At 41.2% G+C, this 18,394-nt stretch overlaps 1 protein-coding gene across 6 annotated transcripts in view; it reads right to left on the bottom strand.

Moving 5' to 3' along the window:
* Positions 1-11,756: 11,756 nt before the first annotated feature.
* GATA6 (GATA binding protein 6) overlaps positions 11,757-18,394 on the bottom strand; it is a 33,094-nt gene continuing 26,456 nt past the window's right edge. For all 6 annotated transcript variants that reach the window (XM_037017811.2, XM_037017787.2, XM_037017817.2 and 3 more), the window contains one exon: positions 11,757-13,126. In XM_037017811.2, coding sequence (XP_036873706.1) covers positions 12,959-13,126 — 168 coding nt within the window. In that variant the 3' untranslated portion in view covers positions 11,757-12,958. The remainder of the gene's footprint in view (positions 13,127-18,394) is intronic.

The raw sequence follows: 18,394 nt of genomic DNA, 5'->3' as shown, positions 1-18,394 counted from the left end.
AACAACAATGCATTGCCCACATGTGTACAGTGAGGTAGCCAGCCAGGGCCAGGTGATAATCCTGACCACAGGAACCTTCATTTTATCCAGAAGCATTTTAATTTTTTTCAATATACAAACTTTTGGAGACCTTGGAGAGATTGTGACAGGGATTAAAACCCAGGATTTATTAACTCAGAGATGTTGCCTCCAATCCTGGGATGCCAGTCTCCATTCTGACTCCTCCCAACACTGTTCTCAACTGAAGTTCCTATTTTTAATTACTTTCATTGGTAAGGTGCTTGAGAAAAGAAAAACAATATTTCCTGTAATGATTCATTCATCATTTCTTCTGAGAATAGAAGAGCTGCTGATTCCTAGAGCACAGACTGTCTGTTTTAAAAGTAAACCAAAGCACTACATGGCCTCATGCCCCTTTCATATTTGACACAGATGGTAACCACACCCTGATGTGGTTTAAACAAGAAAAAAAGGCAGGTAAGTTCCTTGACATCTATAAAAGTGAGACTCTTGCCTCAAACTTACTAGTGGCCAGAACTTCAGAAACAAATCAAAGGAAGAGAAAGAACTCATTTTTATTTCAGGTTTACTCTGTGTCAGGTGTTATGCTTGGCAGTTCACATGCAGCATTTCATTTAACTTCACAATAACCTTGTGAGATACCACATTACTACCATTTTCCAGATGAGTAAACTGAGGCTCAGGGAAGTTCAATATTGTGCTGAAGATTGCACAGCTGGTATGTGGAAAAGCCAGGATTGGAGTTGAAATCTATCTTATTCCAAAGCTTTGGTCCTTTCCAACATACTTCACAGTTTCCTAAATTTCAAGAAGGTAGTGCAGAGGCTGAGTCTACCTATTATTACCCTGGAGCTTCTGTTGTGAACATCTTTAATGAGACATACTTTTAAAAAATATTTTTTAATACAAAAGACACCTATCACACACTCACTAGATGAATGACAGCATCACATGACAGTGATAAAAAGGTATCACTTTTCTGGTCAATAAACATGTGATGTCAATTCTTAACTCTGAAAACATGGAGCTCTTTCCAAAAAAGTGAGACAATCATAGGCTGTGAGTTTCTAACAAGTCTCTGCAAAGCTTGTACCAAAACTAGAGAAGCAGAGAAAGCCAGTTGTTAGCCAGTGAGAAGGGAGCTTTAAGTCTGAATGTCCCCCTTTCCAGACAAGTAAGCCAAGGCCCAGGAGAGCCCAGTAACTGCCCCGCTTCCCACTGCCAGAGCCAAACTCAGGACTGAGCAGATGGGTGCGGACAGCCCTGGTGCTTCAGGATGGCACCCCTGTACAAAACATCCCCACCCTTAAGAACTCTAAAGAGAGTCTGGAAGTAATCAACACAGAATACTGATCTGAGTGAATTCTCATAGATCCTAAGGCCACCTCCAAGCTGAGTCATCATAATATCCACTTCAGTTAAGCCCTTTAATATTAGACTGAGGAGCAATTTTTAAGGATCGATGGCCAAGCTTGTGGAATATGACGTTTAATTTTATGTATCAAATTGGCTAGGCTATGGCACTCAGACATTTGGTCAAATACCAGTCTAGATGTTGCTGTCAAGGTATTTTTTAGACGTGATTAACATTTAAACAGTAGACTGAGTAAAGCAGATTGCCCTCCATAAAGTGGGTGGGCCTCATCCAATAGTGGAAGGGCCTTTAGAGTAAAGACTGAGGTTTTCCAAAGGAAAAAACCTCCCTCAAGAACGCAACATAGAAATCCTGCCTGAGTTTCTAGACTACTGGCCTGAAGCATTCAGACTCAAGACTCCAATATCAACTCTTTTGTTTTGTTTTTTTTTATCATTTGACCCCTTTTTACCCATTTTGCACACTGCCCACCCCAGCCTCTGGCAACCTCATCTGTTCTCTGTATCTGTGAGCTTAGTTTTTTGGGGTATGGGTGTGGGAGGATTGTTTTTGTTTTAGATTCTACATGTAAGAGAGGTCATACAGTATTTGTCTTTGTCTGATGTATTTCTTAAGCATGATGCCCTCAGGGTCCACCCATGTTGTCACAAACAGCAAGATTTCATTCTTTTTTATGGCTGAATAATATTCACACACACACACAAACACACACACATTTTCTTTATCCATCCAGTGATGGACACTCACATTGTTTCCATATCCTTGGCTTTTGTAAATAATGCTGCAATGAACATGAGGTTGCATATATCTTTTTTCTGAGTTAGTGTTTTCATTTTCTTCAGAACAATGCCTGGAAGTGGAATTACTGGATCATACGGTATATCTACTTTTGAATTTTTGAGGAACCTCCATACTGTTCCCATACTGGCTGCATCAATTTACATTCCCATCATTAGTGCACAAGGGGTCCCTTTTCTCCACACCCTCACCACCACTTGCTATTTCTTATCTTTTTTATATTAGGCATTCTAACAGATGTGAAGTGATATCTCACCATGCTTTTGATTTTTATTTCTCCAATGATTAGTGATGTTGAGCACCTTTTCACGTACCTGTTGGCCATCTGTATGTCTTCTTTGGAAAAATGTCTATTCAGATCTGCCTATATTTTAATTGGATTGTTTGGGTTTTCTGCTGTTTAATTTGATTGTAAAAATTTACATATTTTAGATATTAACCCCTAATCAGATATATAATTTGCAAATATTTTCTCCCATTTAGTAGGTTGGCTTTTCATTTTGTTGCTGTTTGCTGTACAGAAGCTTTTTAGTTTGATCTAGTCTCACATTCAGTTTTGGTATCAGATTCAAAAAATCATCATCAAAATCTATGTCAAGGAACATTACCACTATGGTTTCTTCTAGGAGATTTATGATTTCAAGTCTTATATTCAAGTTTTTAATCCATTTTGAGTTATTTTCTGTGCATGGTGTAAGATAGTGGTCCAGTTTCATTCTTTTCATGTGACTGTCCAGTTTTCCCAACACCATTTAATGAAAGGACTGTCCTTTCCTGTTGTACATTCTTGGCTCCTTTGTCATAAATTGACCATATATGTGTAGGTTTATTTCTGAGCTCTCTGTTCTGTTCCATTGATCTATGTGTCTGTTTTTATGCCAATACTACATTGTTTTAATTATTATAGCTTCATAATATAGTTTGAAATCAGGAAATGTGACGCCTCCAGCTTTGTTATTCTTTCTTAATATTGCTTTGGTTATTTATCTTTCATGGTTCCATACAAATTTTAGAATTATTTGTTCTAGTTCTGTGGAAAATGCCTTTAGAATCTGATAGGGATTGCATTGAGTCTGTAGAGTGCTTTGGGGAGTACGGACATTTTAACAATACAATTCTTCCACTCCACGAGTATGGCATATCTTTCCATTTATTTGTGACTTCTTCAATTTCTTTCATTAATGCCTTGTAGTTTTCAATCTACAGGTCTTTTAACTCCTTGATTATTCCTAGACATTTTACTATTTTTGATGCAACTGTAAATGGGATAGTTTTCTTCTTTCTGGTTTTTATTATTAGTTTGTTATTAGTATATGGAAACACACCAAATTTTTGTGTATTGATTTTATATCTGCAACTTTACTGTATTTTTAAATTATTTATAAGTTTTCTAATAAGAGTCTTTAGAGCTTTCTATATATAATATTGTATCATTTGCAAATAGTGACAGTTTTACCTCTTCTTTTCACAATCTGGATGACTGTTATTTCTTTTTCTTGCTTAATTATTCTGACTTGGACTTCCAGTACTATGTTGAATAAAAATGGTCAGAGTACACATTGTTTCTAATCCTAGAGGAAAAGCTTTCAGCTTTTCACTGTTGAGGATGATATTAGCTGTAGGCTTGTCATATATGGCTTTATTGTGTTGAAGTTCCATTCCCTCTATACCTACTTGTTAAAGAGTTTTTACCATAAATGGATGTTGATCCAACATCCACAGTTTACCTCAAATCCACGTTCACATGACTCCGAAGTCCAGAGTCTTTCTACTTCATCACACTCCTGATTTATCTGTAACATCATGAAAGTCAAAAGGGGAGTTTTCAGGAAAAATGGAGTGGGCCACAATGTCAGATGCTTCAGAGGTCAAGGAAGGAAGGTTGAACTAAGACGCAGCTCCCTCCATTGCCCAAATCCAAGATATAAACACCAACCAAAGGCTTCCTATGGTCAGTTCCAAAATAAAAGAATCTTTCACTCATTCGTAAAAGAAAGGAAGCACCTTCTTGAATTTCTCTTGAAAGGACTCAACTGGAAATTCCACCAGTGGTATCAGAGTCAGAAATGTTTGCTGTAGCCTCAAGTAATGGACAGATGTAAAGGGAAGAACAGAATAAACAAAAAGGAAGTCCTGGTAAAAGCACAAAGAATAATAAGTGTGTAAGAAAGAGCAAACAGGATAAGAGTTATAGAGATGTGAGATATTGGGTGATCTATGCCAGTATGTCCCACACAGACCAATTGGTATTTATAAATGATAGGTGATACACAACAGGTGCTCCCAACATGATTTCCCATGAATAAGATTCCTTGTGTTCTTAAAATATCAGGTGCTCTGAATTAAGTCTAGTGTTCTTTCAACTGTTCTTTCAACTTCCTCCCAGCCAGCCCAACTACCTACCGGTCATTGCTCAGCTGATGGGAGCCAGAGATCCTCCCTCTGCCAGATTCAGCAGGAGGGGAGCAAAAATGCTGTCTCTTATTTACAAGTTGTGAGGCCTGCAAAAACTTTGCGGAGTCTATCTGTCCATTTGGTGATAACTGAGCTCCAGGAACTCAGAAAGGGAAATGGTTTGAGTTAGCAAGTGTAGGTGTTTGTCCTGATTTTCTGCTTTCTCAATGCTTTCATTTATTCCAGCAAATACAGCCTGATAATTCGCTGGAGACCCATGGTCCTTTGTTCTATTCCCTGGAGGTAATTCAGAGCTGGTGTTTGGGGACATACGCAATCTTTGGAAAACTGTATTGGCCCAAGTCTCAGTAGCTTACTTCCAAAACTGATTAATGAAGCAATACTTGAGTAGTAAAGAAGTTACCAGCCACTGCCAAAGGCCAAGCTTTTGCTCAGTGTTTGGTTGTCGAGTTTCATTCAGTGAATGGCCCAGCCCAGAGCCAAGGCTATTTCATCAGGAGTCTGGAAACCCAGGTTCCATACTGACCAGCAGGATTCAACCTCTCAAGACTGTTTCCTTAGCTGGACCTCAACAACGTCCCTTCCATCTCTAAAGTTAGATGAATCTATGTTTAAATGAGTAAGGACATTATGAGGCATGTTATTTCCTTGATCAGGCACCACGAAGAGCACGGTTTCCCAACATCCAAGCCACCAGCAGTGTAAATAGAAACTTCACATTCTCTCAGAAAACAAGAGAATCAACTGAAACAAAGATATGAAAATTCAGACTGATTCTAGGAAACCAACCTTAATATACTCTTAGCATGCACAAAAAGCAATTAGAAGAGTTATACTATCATCACAACATGTGAAACTCCTGAGAATAAACTTAACTGGAAACATGCACAAGATGGACGTTAAGAAAAGTTTAAAATGCTAACAAGGGACACAGAGAATATTTACACAAATGAGAAGACATACTTCAATCTAGGACAGGAAGATTTAAGGAGAACAATACTAATTCTCCCTGAGTTGCTTGAAAATTTTAATATTATCTTAATAAAAATTCCGATAGGGGTTTCTTTTTTAAGTGAACAAGTCAATTGTAAAGTTTGTATAGAAAAATAAATAAGCAGATATAGTGATCAAATTCTTATTTTTTTAAAAGATTACTGAGAAGGGGCTTAGCCCTCTAAATATATTACAAAGTATAATAGTCAAAGCAATTTGGTATCAAAGCATGAATAAACAGATCTTTGGTACAGAACAGAAAAATCCAGAAATAGACCCAAATATATATAAAAATTTATATTATATATATCCACATAAGAATTTATACAAGAATACATATACATATGAGAATCTACATATTTTTAATCCCATTTTGAATCCATGGTAGGTAAATGGACTACTTAGGAAATGAAACTGGGACAATTAGGCTGCCATTTGGAAAATGGCAGGTTGAATATAACTCTACATGTTACAACCAAAACCAAAAATTCCAGAGGTAATGTTGACCTCAAAAACAAAACCATAAAAGTACTGTAAGAAAACATGGGATTAAAAAATTATAATCTTAACAGTGGAGAGGCTTTCCTAAATACAAAACTCCAAAGCCATAAAAGAAAAGATTGACAAACTGGACTACCAAGAAAAGAAAGGCTCACCATAATTTTTTAAGAGCATATACAAAGTCCAATAAAAAACCAGGAATAAATACTTTTTAAAGTATATTTCAGACAAAGGGCTACATTCCTACATATGCAAAGAACTTCTCAAATCAGTGAAACCAATAACCCAATAGAAAAAAAACAGTATGAAAAGTACTGGGCAAAGAGTTCACATAAATGGAACTACACATGTCTCTTCATCATAGGAAAAGATGTTCAATGTCATTCACAATAAGGTAAATGCAAAACAAAACTCAGTGAGGCAAAAATGACAAACATCAGAATGTTTGATAACAGACTCATTTGACTGTGTCAAACAGGCACAACTGTTTGTGTGTTGACTGCCTGTGTGAGTGCAAATTGGGACAACCTCTGTGAGAGCAATGTGGTGATATCTATCAAAATTAACAGCAGAGTGACCCCTTAATTCAGTAATGCCACATCTAGAAACTCATCTCATAGGTATATTTGCATATGAGTAAAATAACACAGATACAGGATAATAATGCAGCATTCCTTGAAGAGCAAAAGATCAGAAACAAATGTTCTTCAACAGGGCACTGATTAAATAATGAACCACCCAGCTATACTAAGTGAAAAAAGCAAAATGCAAAGCAATGTGTATCGTGCTACCTCATGCATAAAAAACACTGGATATACTGATATATATATACTGATATATATATCAGTATATGCCTGTATATGCATCGATAGTCAATGCATATATGAAATCAGTTACATCTGGGGAAGGAACTGAGTGGTTGAGAAACAGGGGTGAGAAGAACAATTGTTTTTTGCTCTCTTCCAATTTATAACTTTTAGATTTTGTACTGTTCAAGAAGTTTGACGTAATGCAAAGACCAAAAATTGCAGATTCTTCAGTCTTGCTCAGAACCTGCAGAGTCAGACTCTCTGGGGAAAAGTCAGGGGTTCTGCAATCTTAACAAGAGCTGTGTGTGATTCTTGTGCACATAGAAGCTGAAGAGCCCCTGACAGCATATTAGTAATGCACAGTTATCAAAATTATAATAGCAACAATGATGTAAGCAGTAATGAACACTTATTTAAAAAGATAAAAATCCAAGTTGCCACTGCCAAAATCATGCCCGAGTTTTACTGAAAAAAAAATCCTTTGGCACAACCAAGCATAGAAAGATTTTACACCACAACAAAGTACTCCTTGTTCTCCCTGTTCAGTTGTAACCAGTGTCAGTAATTTGACCAACTTTTACACTGTACAAAATGCCTTACCCTAGTCTTTGGAGGTTGGTAAGAGAACAAGCCTCATTTGAAGTCACATGAAAGGGGGAGAAGTGAATTCCTCAAAGACAGCGCCCTACCGAATTCACTACTTTCTAGCCAATGACTGTGCACTATCTCTGTGATCTAAAGAAACCTGTAACTCAAGGAAACATGCACGTTTACTAGGTTTTTTCAATCTAGACCTGCCTGCGTTGCAAATCACAATGGTGTACTTCTGAGATGCTAGGGGAGAAAGGGCCTGGCCTCGAATCTCAGGCAGTTCTGGCTTCCCCTCTGCGTTCTCCCATGTCCCCTCTAAATCAAGGTGAAAGGACAATACAGCCAAGTGATTGAGAGCATGTGCTCTGGAGCCAGACTGCTGAGGCTAACGACCCAGCTCTGCCGCTGGGTCACCTTGGGCAAGTCACTCAACTTCCTCGCCTCTGTAACCACATCTGTGAAACAGGGATAGCACCCCCTCATCCACTTGGTATGATGATACGATGAATTGATATATGTACAACACTTGTATAGGAACTGGCACGTAGTAAGTACTAGATAAATATGTGCTATTATTATTCCAGGCCAGCCTTGGAGAGTTAAAGGAATAGAATTCACAAAAATAAGGGTAAAATGCAAGGAAGGTGTGGAGAGACAGGGAAGAAAACTCTGTAATGGCTTAGAAGACAGAAAAGGCAACCAACAATGAAAAATTGGTTGTTTCCGAGAAATAAAAAACCAACTACAAGATACTAAAGCAATGGGCCAAGCAAAGCAAAGCTGTTTTTCCTTGCTCTGCGGACTGCTCCGCTCCCAGACGTTTCCACTTTCCGGTCTGGGTCCATATCACTGCGTAAGTTTTCTATCAAGGGCCCCAGCCCAAGCAGGTTTGGTGTTAGGGGGTAGCAGTCCCTCTTACTGAGCCCCCATGTTCATGAATCTGACCAGGGCTCTCACCCTCTGTGTCCTAAGGCAGCAGAAGGACTTGGCCTCCACATATCAACTCTGAGGTCGTAAGGGACCTGGACAAGAGCTAGGAGGGCCCAATCCCACCAACTGCCTGAGTTATGCAGAACCTTACTGGGGGAACCCGGAACAAACAGACCACAGACCCTGCCGCCATCGCCCTATTGCCTGTAGCCTGCACCTGGGATGGTGGGGAGGAGACAAAGGCAGGTGGAAGACACCTTTGCAACCACACCACCTAGGTGCTCCATTTTATGGCTGTTGCAGAGACTGAGGCCCAGAAAGAGGAAATGACTTGCCCAAGAGCCCAGAGTATCTAGATGATTATCTTACCTCGGGGAACCACAGATGGCTAAAATATGAGTCCTTCTACTAATTAAACATATTTCACCTTTAGTTGCTATGTCTTAACCATCATTAAGATGCTCATTCTTTAAAAAAAAAAAGCCACCAACCAAAGTAAGTATCTCTTGAACTAAAACAGTGCTACCCCCTTGTGAAACATCACTCCCTGTGACAGCTACCGAGCAGGGAGACCAGAGAAGAACCAGCTGTCCCACTGGCTCTCCATTGCAGATTCAGGAGGCCACAGAGCACTGGTGGGGTGTCACTCACTTAAACCTGAGTCTCAGGGGCTCCACGAATGCCTGCAACACCCTAATTTCCCTTTAGACGTTCTTTGGAACAATCAACCACACTTTATTTTACCCCATGTCCCTATCAACTTAAGATTTCAGCCTACCATCTTATAGTTGAACCATCTAAAGACATCATATAATTCCTTTCCTCTACAGGTCCCACAGGTGGCTGTCACCTTGTCCCTGAGTCCCCCATCCTCCACTTCTAGGGACCATGACAGACAGACCTGCTTTAGCTGTTGCTAAAAGTTCAGCCACACAGACTCCATCTGGAGGCCTCAAGGGGCCAGAGCTTTAAGTACTGAACTTTCACCCACAGATGCTGTTTTTAAAAGATTTGGTCTACAAACTTATTAACATTTGTTTACCGTTCAAAATAAATTCATATCTGATAGCCCACTAGATCTCCCAAACAGGGGGTGACTAGTACTGCTAAAGCGATGTGCTGTTTCAAACCAGAAACAAAACACATTTTAATTAGCTAGAGCTAATTCTGCCTTATTCTGAATAAATGTCTGATCCCTGCTCCCCACCTCTGGCCTGCCCCACACGTATACACTGATCATTTTCTTCTCAGAGTCACAGGGATCAGAAGACCCCTTGGGCAATGCCAGTACATAGAGATAACAATGCTCTCAAGCCAGGAAGCTGCCCAAACTGAAAGCAGTCTGGAATTTGGCATAGCCACCGAAGACTTGCTGTATTGCCCTTCCAGCAGCTAATTTATCTATGATCTGAAATTACATCAAATTTCCAAGGACTGGGGAAAACATTTCCCATGAGCAAGAAGTTAATTTATTTGCAGGGGGAAATGAATGGCTCCCTTTGCTTTCCTGACCCTCCCATAGGCACCAGGAAACAACACAAAGTGACCCTGAAGGGAGACCCCAGACAGAGCCTTCAGTTGTGTAAGATGGCCTAAAATCAGCCATGGGTGACAGAGGACATAAATTCTGCAACCCGCAGTAATAGGTCTGAGGACTCTTTAAGCTAAGGTGACATCTATTTAAATGCAGAAATGGCTTGTCTATGCCATACTTTGGGGGAGTGGTGCAGAAATTGTGTTTGAAACAAATTATCAAACTTCTGCTGTATATAATCACAGTTGAAAAAGTCCCAGATTTAGTGGAGTTTATTGTTAGGACAGGCTGCATACAAGGAGCCCCCTCCCCCTTCCCCCTGCCCCTTGTAATTTATTCCATGACAGCTAGAATTCTTTCCCCTTTGTGTTCTACAAAGAGGAGCTTTAGAAACCTAATGGTATTTGAGGATTGGAAAGAGCAACATTTGAGGCCATCCCCCAGAAAAAAAGTTCATTTGGAAGCCCCAATAAGACAATTCATTTTCCAATCAAAACATATTAACTCTAACAACTCCCAACCCACCAGAAAGCACTCTAAGTAATGAGAACCGTAAAGGAGGGTGGGGGGGGAATGAGTCAGTCAGGATAATTTTCTTCTGCTGTCAGACCAGTTCTGTTCTATAAAGCCATCAGCCAAACTCAGACTGGTATCTCTCCAGTATCCTCCCGCTCTGCCACCCCCGGGCTGGGGGAGTCCCTCATTTCACTCTCCCAGCCTTATTCAAGTTCAGGTGAGCCAAGGGACATCAGACACTTACAGCCCGTAAACTTCTGACACTCCAGAGTAAGACCTTCAAAACACTTATTGGTAAAAGCCCCCTACCCTCCCACCGTCCTCCTTCAAAGTCAAGTTAACATTTAATTCTTACTATGTGCCAGGCACCGCGCTAAGCCCATCACATGGATTATCTCATTTAATCCTATGAGTTATGTTCTTGGCCTTAAATTTACAAATGAGGAAAATGAGAGTTGGGTAACTTGCCCAAGGTCAGAGCTAATGCATGCAGCCCAGTGGTCTGACTCCAGACCTAGCACAGTTAACCATTGTTCTAGCCCATCATAGGATATGAGGGTGCATGCCAGCTTCCCCTCACACAAGCACTCTTCCAGCCCTGAGCCTCACTTCCAACCACCCACCACAAAGTTAGGCTTCCCTTCTCCCAAGAGATTCATATTCATCATGGGCCCCATAGAAGTGCTGTAATCAGTACATGAAAAAAGTTTAAAAATGGCTCATACCTGGGGAGTCAAAATGAAAAATGCCACCATTTTACACTGTGTAACAGCCTCCTGATTTCCTAAAATCCACCCAACAGTGAAGGAAAAAAGAGAGATCATTTGGGTCATTTACATCTTCTGGTAAACATAAGGGCTTCAACCTCACGGGTTTTCAAGCTTCATGGCACTTCGAGAAAGGAAGGAACTAGAAAGGAAACCATTCGGTTTCTGGGCCATACAGTACACTTCATTCAAAGCAAAAGAAACTCTGGGCTTTTTCATTGTTTCTAAAGGATTGATCCCAAACAGAATGCTTATAATTTCAGATAACATCAAATGATACTGGGTCCTTTTCACTTAAAAAACTGTCCCCAGTGCAAATTGATAGTGATAACCAAACTCCATGTGCCAACTTCAAATAAACCAGGGTATAAAACAGCTCCAAAAGGACAATTCATTGGAAGGAAGGCTGTAAGGCATTTGCAAACATCACATGCACTTGTTTTATATGAATATCTACAGCCACATACAGTATCAAAATGGAACTAAAAGGGAACGAACTCACTGTACAGAAGACAAAACAATACCCTTTTTATTTTTAAAACTCTGGTGAAGTAGGTTTCCATATGACATCCCATTTTTGAAAAATGAATATAAACCAACCTGCCTTTGGGCTAGTCACACGATCATAGTGTGTACAGATACCTAGAGTATTTACAAATGTTCTGTTAGGTAGTAAAGTTCTGTTGCAATTTTTCCAGCACATATTCCACAATAAAATAAAGAGGTGGGGGGGGTTATTGGTGTTCTTGTATAAAAATTCTTAACAAATGGATAAAGGCAATTTTCCTGAGAGAAGATTTGTTCTTGAAATATTTTTTCTTTAACCTTGGAAATAGAGAAATGGGATGTAGTTGTAAAAGACGCATAAGAATGTCTAAGTTAACATTTTTCTTTTAAATTATTTAAGTACCATTAAGTTAAAATGTTTACATTCATTATAAAAAATGTTGTTAAATCTTATGCAAATGATTTAACACTGATTGCTGCAACGCAAATTGCACTTTTTAAAAAAATTATTGTATACATGGAAGAAAAATATCTTGTTTGCTACCCTGTTTACAAATTCCAACTGACGTCAGATCAGTCGCACAATATGAACTTTGAGAAACATCAGTCACAGTGTATGTTAACAGTTACGATGTAGTCTTGCAAAGTGAGTGATATTTTTGACAAGAAACCTCATGAACCGACTCAGCCTCCAGAGGTGTGTACCAAATGGCCTCGAATGGTCTTCTCCATGAATGCATGTGAAATTTTGGTGTGGAAAAGGGATGAAGAAATTCTGGAATAACCAAAACTGATCAGAAGAAGCACATGATTTGGGGCAATACACAAAAATCTTTTTAAAAATCTCTCAATATTCCTTAGCAGGCAAGACCCCGGCCCTAGTCCCGGTTTCTGGAAGTGGCACAGCGGACATCGCATCCCTGGCTGACCCAGAGGCAGGCTGGCTGGAAGTAGCCATGGCCAGGGAGCCGGCTGGCGGGCTGTGGGCAGCTCTGGCCATTCCCTGGAAGAGCTGCGTCTCCTCTCTGGCTCCTCAGAGACTGGCCAGGTGAAGGCAGAGGGCGTCTCTTGGGAAATACATCTCTTTCAAAACAAAGGCACGGAAACCACACGTCAGAGGAATGTTCGGTCAGCATACTCGCCCAGGTGTGGACTGCTTGGCACAAGGGCGCTGGTGGTGCCCTCCCGCTGGGCTGCGGGCTCAGGCCAGGGCCAGCGCGCACCAGGAATCCTGCCGCACAGAGGACGTGACTTCGGCTGGTGAGGCCAGGCTGACGCCAATGTACAGCCCATCTTGACCTGAGTACTTGAGCTCGCTGTTCTCGGGGTTGGTGCTCTCCCCCGAACCAGACATCACCGAGGCACCCGCCTAGCCAAAAAAGGGACAGAGAGAGGGAGAGACAGTTTATCGGTCAGCGTGTCAGGCCACGGGCTCCTGCTAGGCAGCGTGGGGACCAGGGAGGTAGCAGGCCACCCGGGCCTACCCCTGGAGATTGCCGCTGGAGCAGCAGCCCCGGTTAACTTGGAGAAGTCCTGGCAGTAACCATCCAGCAAGATGCACAGCGGGACAGAGGTAGGACTGGGGAACTGGAGGAGGCCTATTCGTCTTAAGTGCCAAACTTTGAGATCTCTGACAGTGAAACAAACCATGCCACATAGGTAAATAGGCCTTAATGACACCACCCAAGCTAATCATTTCAAAAGAAAAAGTGCAGGGCCCTGCTTGCACACCTGCATACACACAGCAGAGACATAAGGCTTGGCAGTTATGTCAAAGTCTAGAAAGGAAGGCTACACAGTTCAGCAAGGCTTGAGAAATGAAATTTTTGAGCAGTGACTTCATGGAAAATTAACCCATGCATACACAGGTTTGAATATCTACCTCATTTGCCTTAATTCTTTCCATGAAGAATAGGCTATGTTTGAAGCAGACCACATTATAAAGAAAATGTTAACATCCTTTATCTGTCATGCTTGTGGCAATTATTTCTTGAAGCAAGAGGTCACCTTTCTTGTTTCATTCATTCCTTCCGTCCAAATGAGATGAGCCAAATAGAAAACATAACTTGTAGATTCAAACTAAAATAACTAAAATCATTTTTAGACTATAATTGGAGAAAACAGCTGCATTTGACTTTTTAAAACACTTAGCCATACATAATCCTGTATTTTTTCCTTCTAAAAGTTAGCAGAAGCCCATAATTTCTTCTGAGGTTTCAGAGGTCCATCCCATAAATTACTGGATACTTTTTTTTGACATAGGTAGAACATTTTGTACTTCTCCAAGCATTCCTTTCTTACATACACAATCCCATTAAATCCTTAGAATATCCATTGGTCTAGCTGAGTTGATGTGACACCCACTTCAGAGAAACACAGGGCACCAGACACAGGCTGAACTGAATGGAAGACACACCGAGCCCTTGGCCCCACTCAGAGGCCTGGAAATAAAGGCGGTCCTGTTCTTTCCTGCAGAAAAAATCTTGTGTTCTCTCTAATCATCACAATAACCAATAACCACAGGAGGGTGGGAAAAAGTGTTTCAGGAGACCTGACCATGTGACCAAGTCCAGCCCCTCATAGGTAACCAATCCTTCCATTTCCTGTTAAAAAGGAGGGCTCATAAAAATCCAGCAATGGTACCCCCACACCCAAGCTTCACAAACTCAAAAGAGTCACCTGAGGGCTTTGGGTCCATAATAAAAAACAAATTTCACAAAGTCAGGAGATGTCTAAGTAAATTCTTATGGAAATTTTGAAATTGCTGAAATAATCTTATCAAATACACTAAAGTCATAGATAAATATGGTAACTACCTTATTTCCAGAACTTCCAAACCCAGCATGCATCCAGATGTAACACCCAAAGAAATAAATGAAAGAACTGATACTCAATTACAGACTCTTTGAGAGCGGAGCTATCAGGCAGGTAGTAGAAGGAGTGAGCTCCCTTATAAAGGATTTATGTCACACCCGACTTTGTACTCATCTACCTATTCCCCCCTCCAAAAAAGCGCATCTGATTTATCTAACTCTGACTTTATCACATCAAGTGCTGTTTTTTTAAATTAAGAGGGTGCCTGTTTTGGCCCAGGAAGCAGTCCACCTCAAATGGCCAGAAGTATAGATAGCAGTAGGGTCTGCCATCCCCACAAGTGAGCTGCAAGAAACATTAGCAATGTACTATTGAGAGCCAGGCACGGGGACTGTGAACCCCAAAGAGACAGTCATTCCCTGGATGGCCTCCCAGACCACGTGAGAAGCCAGGACACAGACACCCAACAGGAAGACTGCTCACCTGCCTATTGTGAATGACAATGAGTGGCTGAGACAAGCAGGTGGAGTAAGAGGTCAGAAAAGGCCTTGCAAAGGGGAAAGGATTCCTGGAGAAGGGCTGCAGGCAGGCTGCACAGTGGGCAGGGGGCCAGCGAGGGCTTGTAGGTACCATCCTGGTTCAGCTACCTCCTGAGTGTGGTCACATCTCTGAGTTTCCTTCTTAAACCGGCCCTCATACAAACTGCCTCAGGTATGTTTGTGACAATTAAATGGAAATTATAAGCGGCATCTAGGTCATAAGGTTGCTGCAAGAATTAAATTCATTAATATACATAAAGTCTCTATGAAAGTGTCTGACAATAGTAAAGACTGCCTAAGTATACGCTATTAGAATGTATCATTGTTAGGGTTAAGGCATGTAGGCCTAATTTAATCTCCCCAGCTCCATCCTTCACCAAGTGAGGTATGGCCATCACTGAGTGGGAGCTGCAAACTCACCCAGAGCTAAGGAAGAACCACCTCAATGATGACCTTATTCTTATTGGTACTGACAGTTCTTCACAAGGAAATAGCAACACGCTTCCACAGCCCTTCAAAAGGCTCACTGGCCCTTTTCCAAATTAACCTCATTAGAGAAATTCTAATACCCTGAATACTATTCTTACACCTGAGCAATAATCCCAAAAGCTATCAGCTGAAAAACCTATTGTTTTCCTTGTTCAGATAAACATGGTAAGGCATATGGCAGGCCAAGAGTCCTACTGTCAAAGGGCAGGCAAACCCAGGTCGCCTGAGTGATGAGCGCCTGACAAAATATCAGCTCATTTGAAGTCAAAGCAACACCCAACTCTCAGGAAAAAAAAAGTATCTCTCTCTCTCTCTCTCTCTCTTTATATATATATATGGAACAAGTACTTGGGTCCAACACTTGAGAACCTATTTGTAAATGGAGATATGCTATTTAAACATGAAATACTACAATATACAGCTTTTTTGTATGTCAACTGTACCTCAATAGAAGTTTTAATGTAATGATACATAATGAGATTATAATGATGAGACTATAATCTGATGTGATTGTGATAACCCCAGGCCCCCTGCCCAGGGCCAGTGGGACCATATTCTGGTCCGTGCCTAGGAAGGCGGTTAGCAGAGCCACCAAGAACTTTATCCTCTACTTGGCTCTGTTAATTTCAGTTCTGGAAACGTATTGTAAGGAAAGAATTTAAAGGAAGGGAAAGGCTCTCTAATGGGAAGACATCCATCCCGGGGTTACTTACAATAGCGGAAACCATGGAAATAATCTAATATCTAATAATATGGGGATGGTTTGGAAAAGCAAGGTACATCCGTTTAATGAACAATTATGCAATTATTAAAAATAAAAAGATCACGTAGCAAAATGGAAAAAAGCCTGTAATGCAAAAGTGAAAAACAGCAGGATATAAATTATAACTATGTTATAATTACAACTTATCCAGGCACATGCAAACGTATTTCAAGGGAACCAGGAGAGTATATGGACAGGAGACTATCCTGTTAGACATCTATACACTTCTTTGAATATTTTAATTGAGTGACATAATACAGTCTGACTTTGCGGAAGAATATAACATATCAGCACTGAAAACATGAGGTCCAAGCCCTTGAGGGATGAGCCAGCTGGGAAGGAGTCAAAAAGTAGCATGAAAAATAGGGAAGAATCAGAGTGGAGGCACTAACAGAGAGAAGAGCGAGCATGGAGGTGGCCCATGAAGTCACCTCCACGTCACCTGGTTTAGCCGTGCACATAGGAAGCATGGTTCCACGCCAGTCAAGATACTAAACACACTACTTGGGTTCCTCAGTGTCGCCTGAGTTCTTGAAACTGGTATTCTAACTAGAAGAAGTCTAGAACTGGCACAACTCTTTAAGAAACCTGGCTTTTCACATCATTGTTCATCTTAAGTGCTCTTCCCTCACTAGTGATACTGAAAATCAGTACAATTTAGGGAGGAAAATTAGAGAAAACTTATTATGACCCTGGACTCCGTACATCACACAAACACAAGTATAAATTTCAATTGTTACACGGTGTGGAGGGGTCACAGGAAAGACAGTGTAGCTCAGAGAAGACAAACAGGGACTCAGTGGCATCTTACTGCACTGATGGACAGTGACTGCAATGGGGTGTGGGGGGGACTCAATAATAAGGGTGAATATAATAACCACATTGTTCTTCTTGTGAAAACTTCGTAAGAGTGGATATCAATGATGCCTTAATTAAAAAAATGTTTAATCGTTAATATGTTTTCCCACATCTAGTTAAATCCTTGAGAGGACTTTAGTTTAGATCGCAGACATCTCAGCATAGCCAACACAAGCACTTCATTAACCTAAACCACTCGGCGTTCCTGAACCAAAGCAGAGGAGGCCTAGGAAGACCCACAGAGGAGCCATCCTTCCTCCTCTCTGAGCGCTCAGGCAGGCTGAGGCCCTCTCTTTCTCTGATCAAAGTGCAACAGGAGGGTGGAGCAGAAATCTGTTATGCGTTTCCATTCACAGTTTATCTGCCCTCCACCCTCCCACAGACAACTGAAAATGGAGGCACTTCCTGTTGAAAGAATGTGTTATCAGCGCCAGACCCAGCCTGGGCTTAGCACTGAATGCAGGCCAGGTTAGGTAGGAGACCAGCAGAGCAGCTGGTTGGAAATCTCCCTCCCAGAGGAATAAATGACCTCAGGGACAGCTCAGGCTGCTGCAGGCCAGGACATGGAAAATATCCACCAGCCTGTGAAGTAGACACTGTTCATCTTTAAATGACCTGATTTTTCCTAGCTCATCGTCAGACACGTACTGAAAAATCAATGATTTCCAGTTAATAAACTCACGCAGCCAATGCCCGCAGTGTCTGGCTCACAATGGGCTCACCAACATTATCAGTTCTTTATTTTCCTTTACTTCACATATCCCATGACAGGCAGGCCCAGCGACAGCCTCCCATAGAGATGCCAACCTTCTCGGCTCTGAGAAGCCAATGCATCCAAGAGAGCAAAGGGAACTCTGAAGGACACAGCCTTTCCAGAAGAATAACACAGTCTCTCTGGCTTGTGAATTAGAAACACAAAGGTCATTTTTGAAGAGATAAACAAAAAAGATGTTGACTGCGGTGCACTCAGTCCTGGATGCTGTGATGTCTCTCAAAGCAGCCTCAACCTGAAGAAACAAAATACTGCATACCAGGCGGGTTGAAGGCTTTGATGATGATATGCTGCCTCCCTTAGCTTGAATTCAGACTGTCGGCCTCCACAGCCTCTGATCTGTCCTTCCTACACACATGTAAGTTGGTTTGTGGTTACAACTTTCTCTTGTGTGAGGGGAAG

The sequence above is a fragment of the Manis javanica genome, chromosome 9, assembly GCF_040802235.1.
Source record: "Manis javanica isolate MJ-LG chromosome 9, MJ_LKY, whole genome shotgun sequence".
NCBI classification, from domain to species: Eukaryota; Metazoa; Chordata; class Mammalia; order Pholidota; family Manidae; genus Manis; species Manis javanica.
The sequence above is the reverse complement of the archived record's forward strand: the minus strand, read 5'-3'. Positions and strand labels throughout refer to the sequence as shown.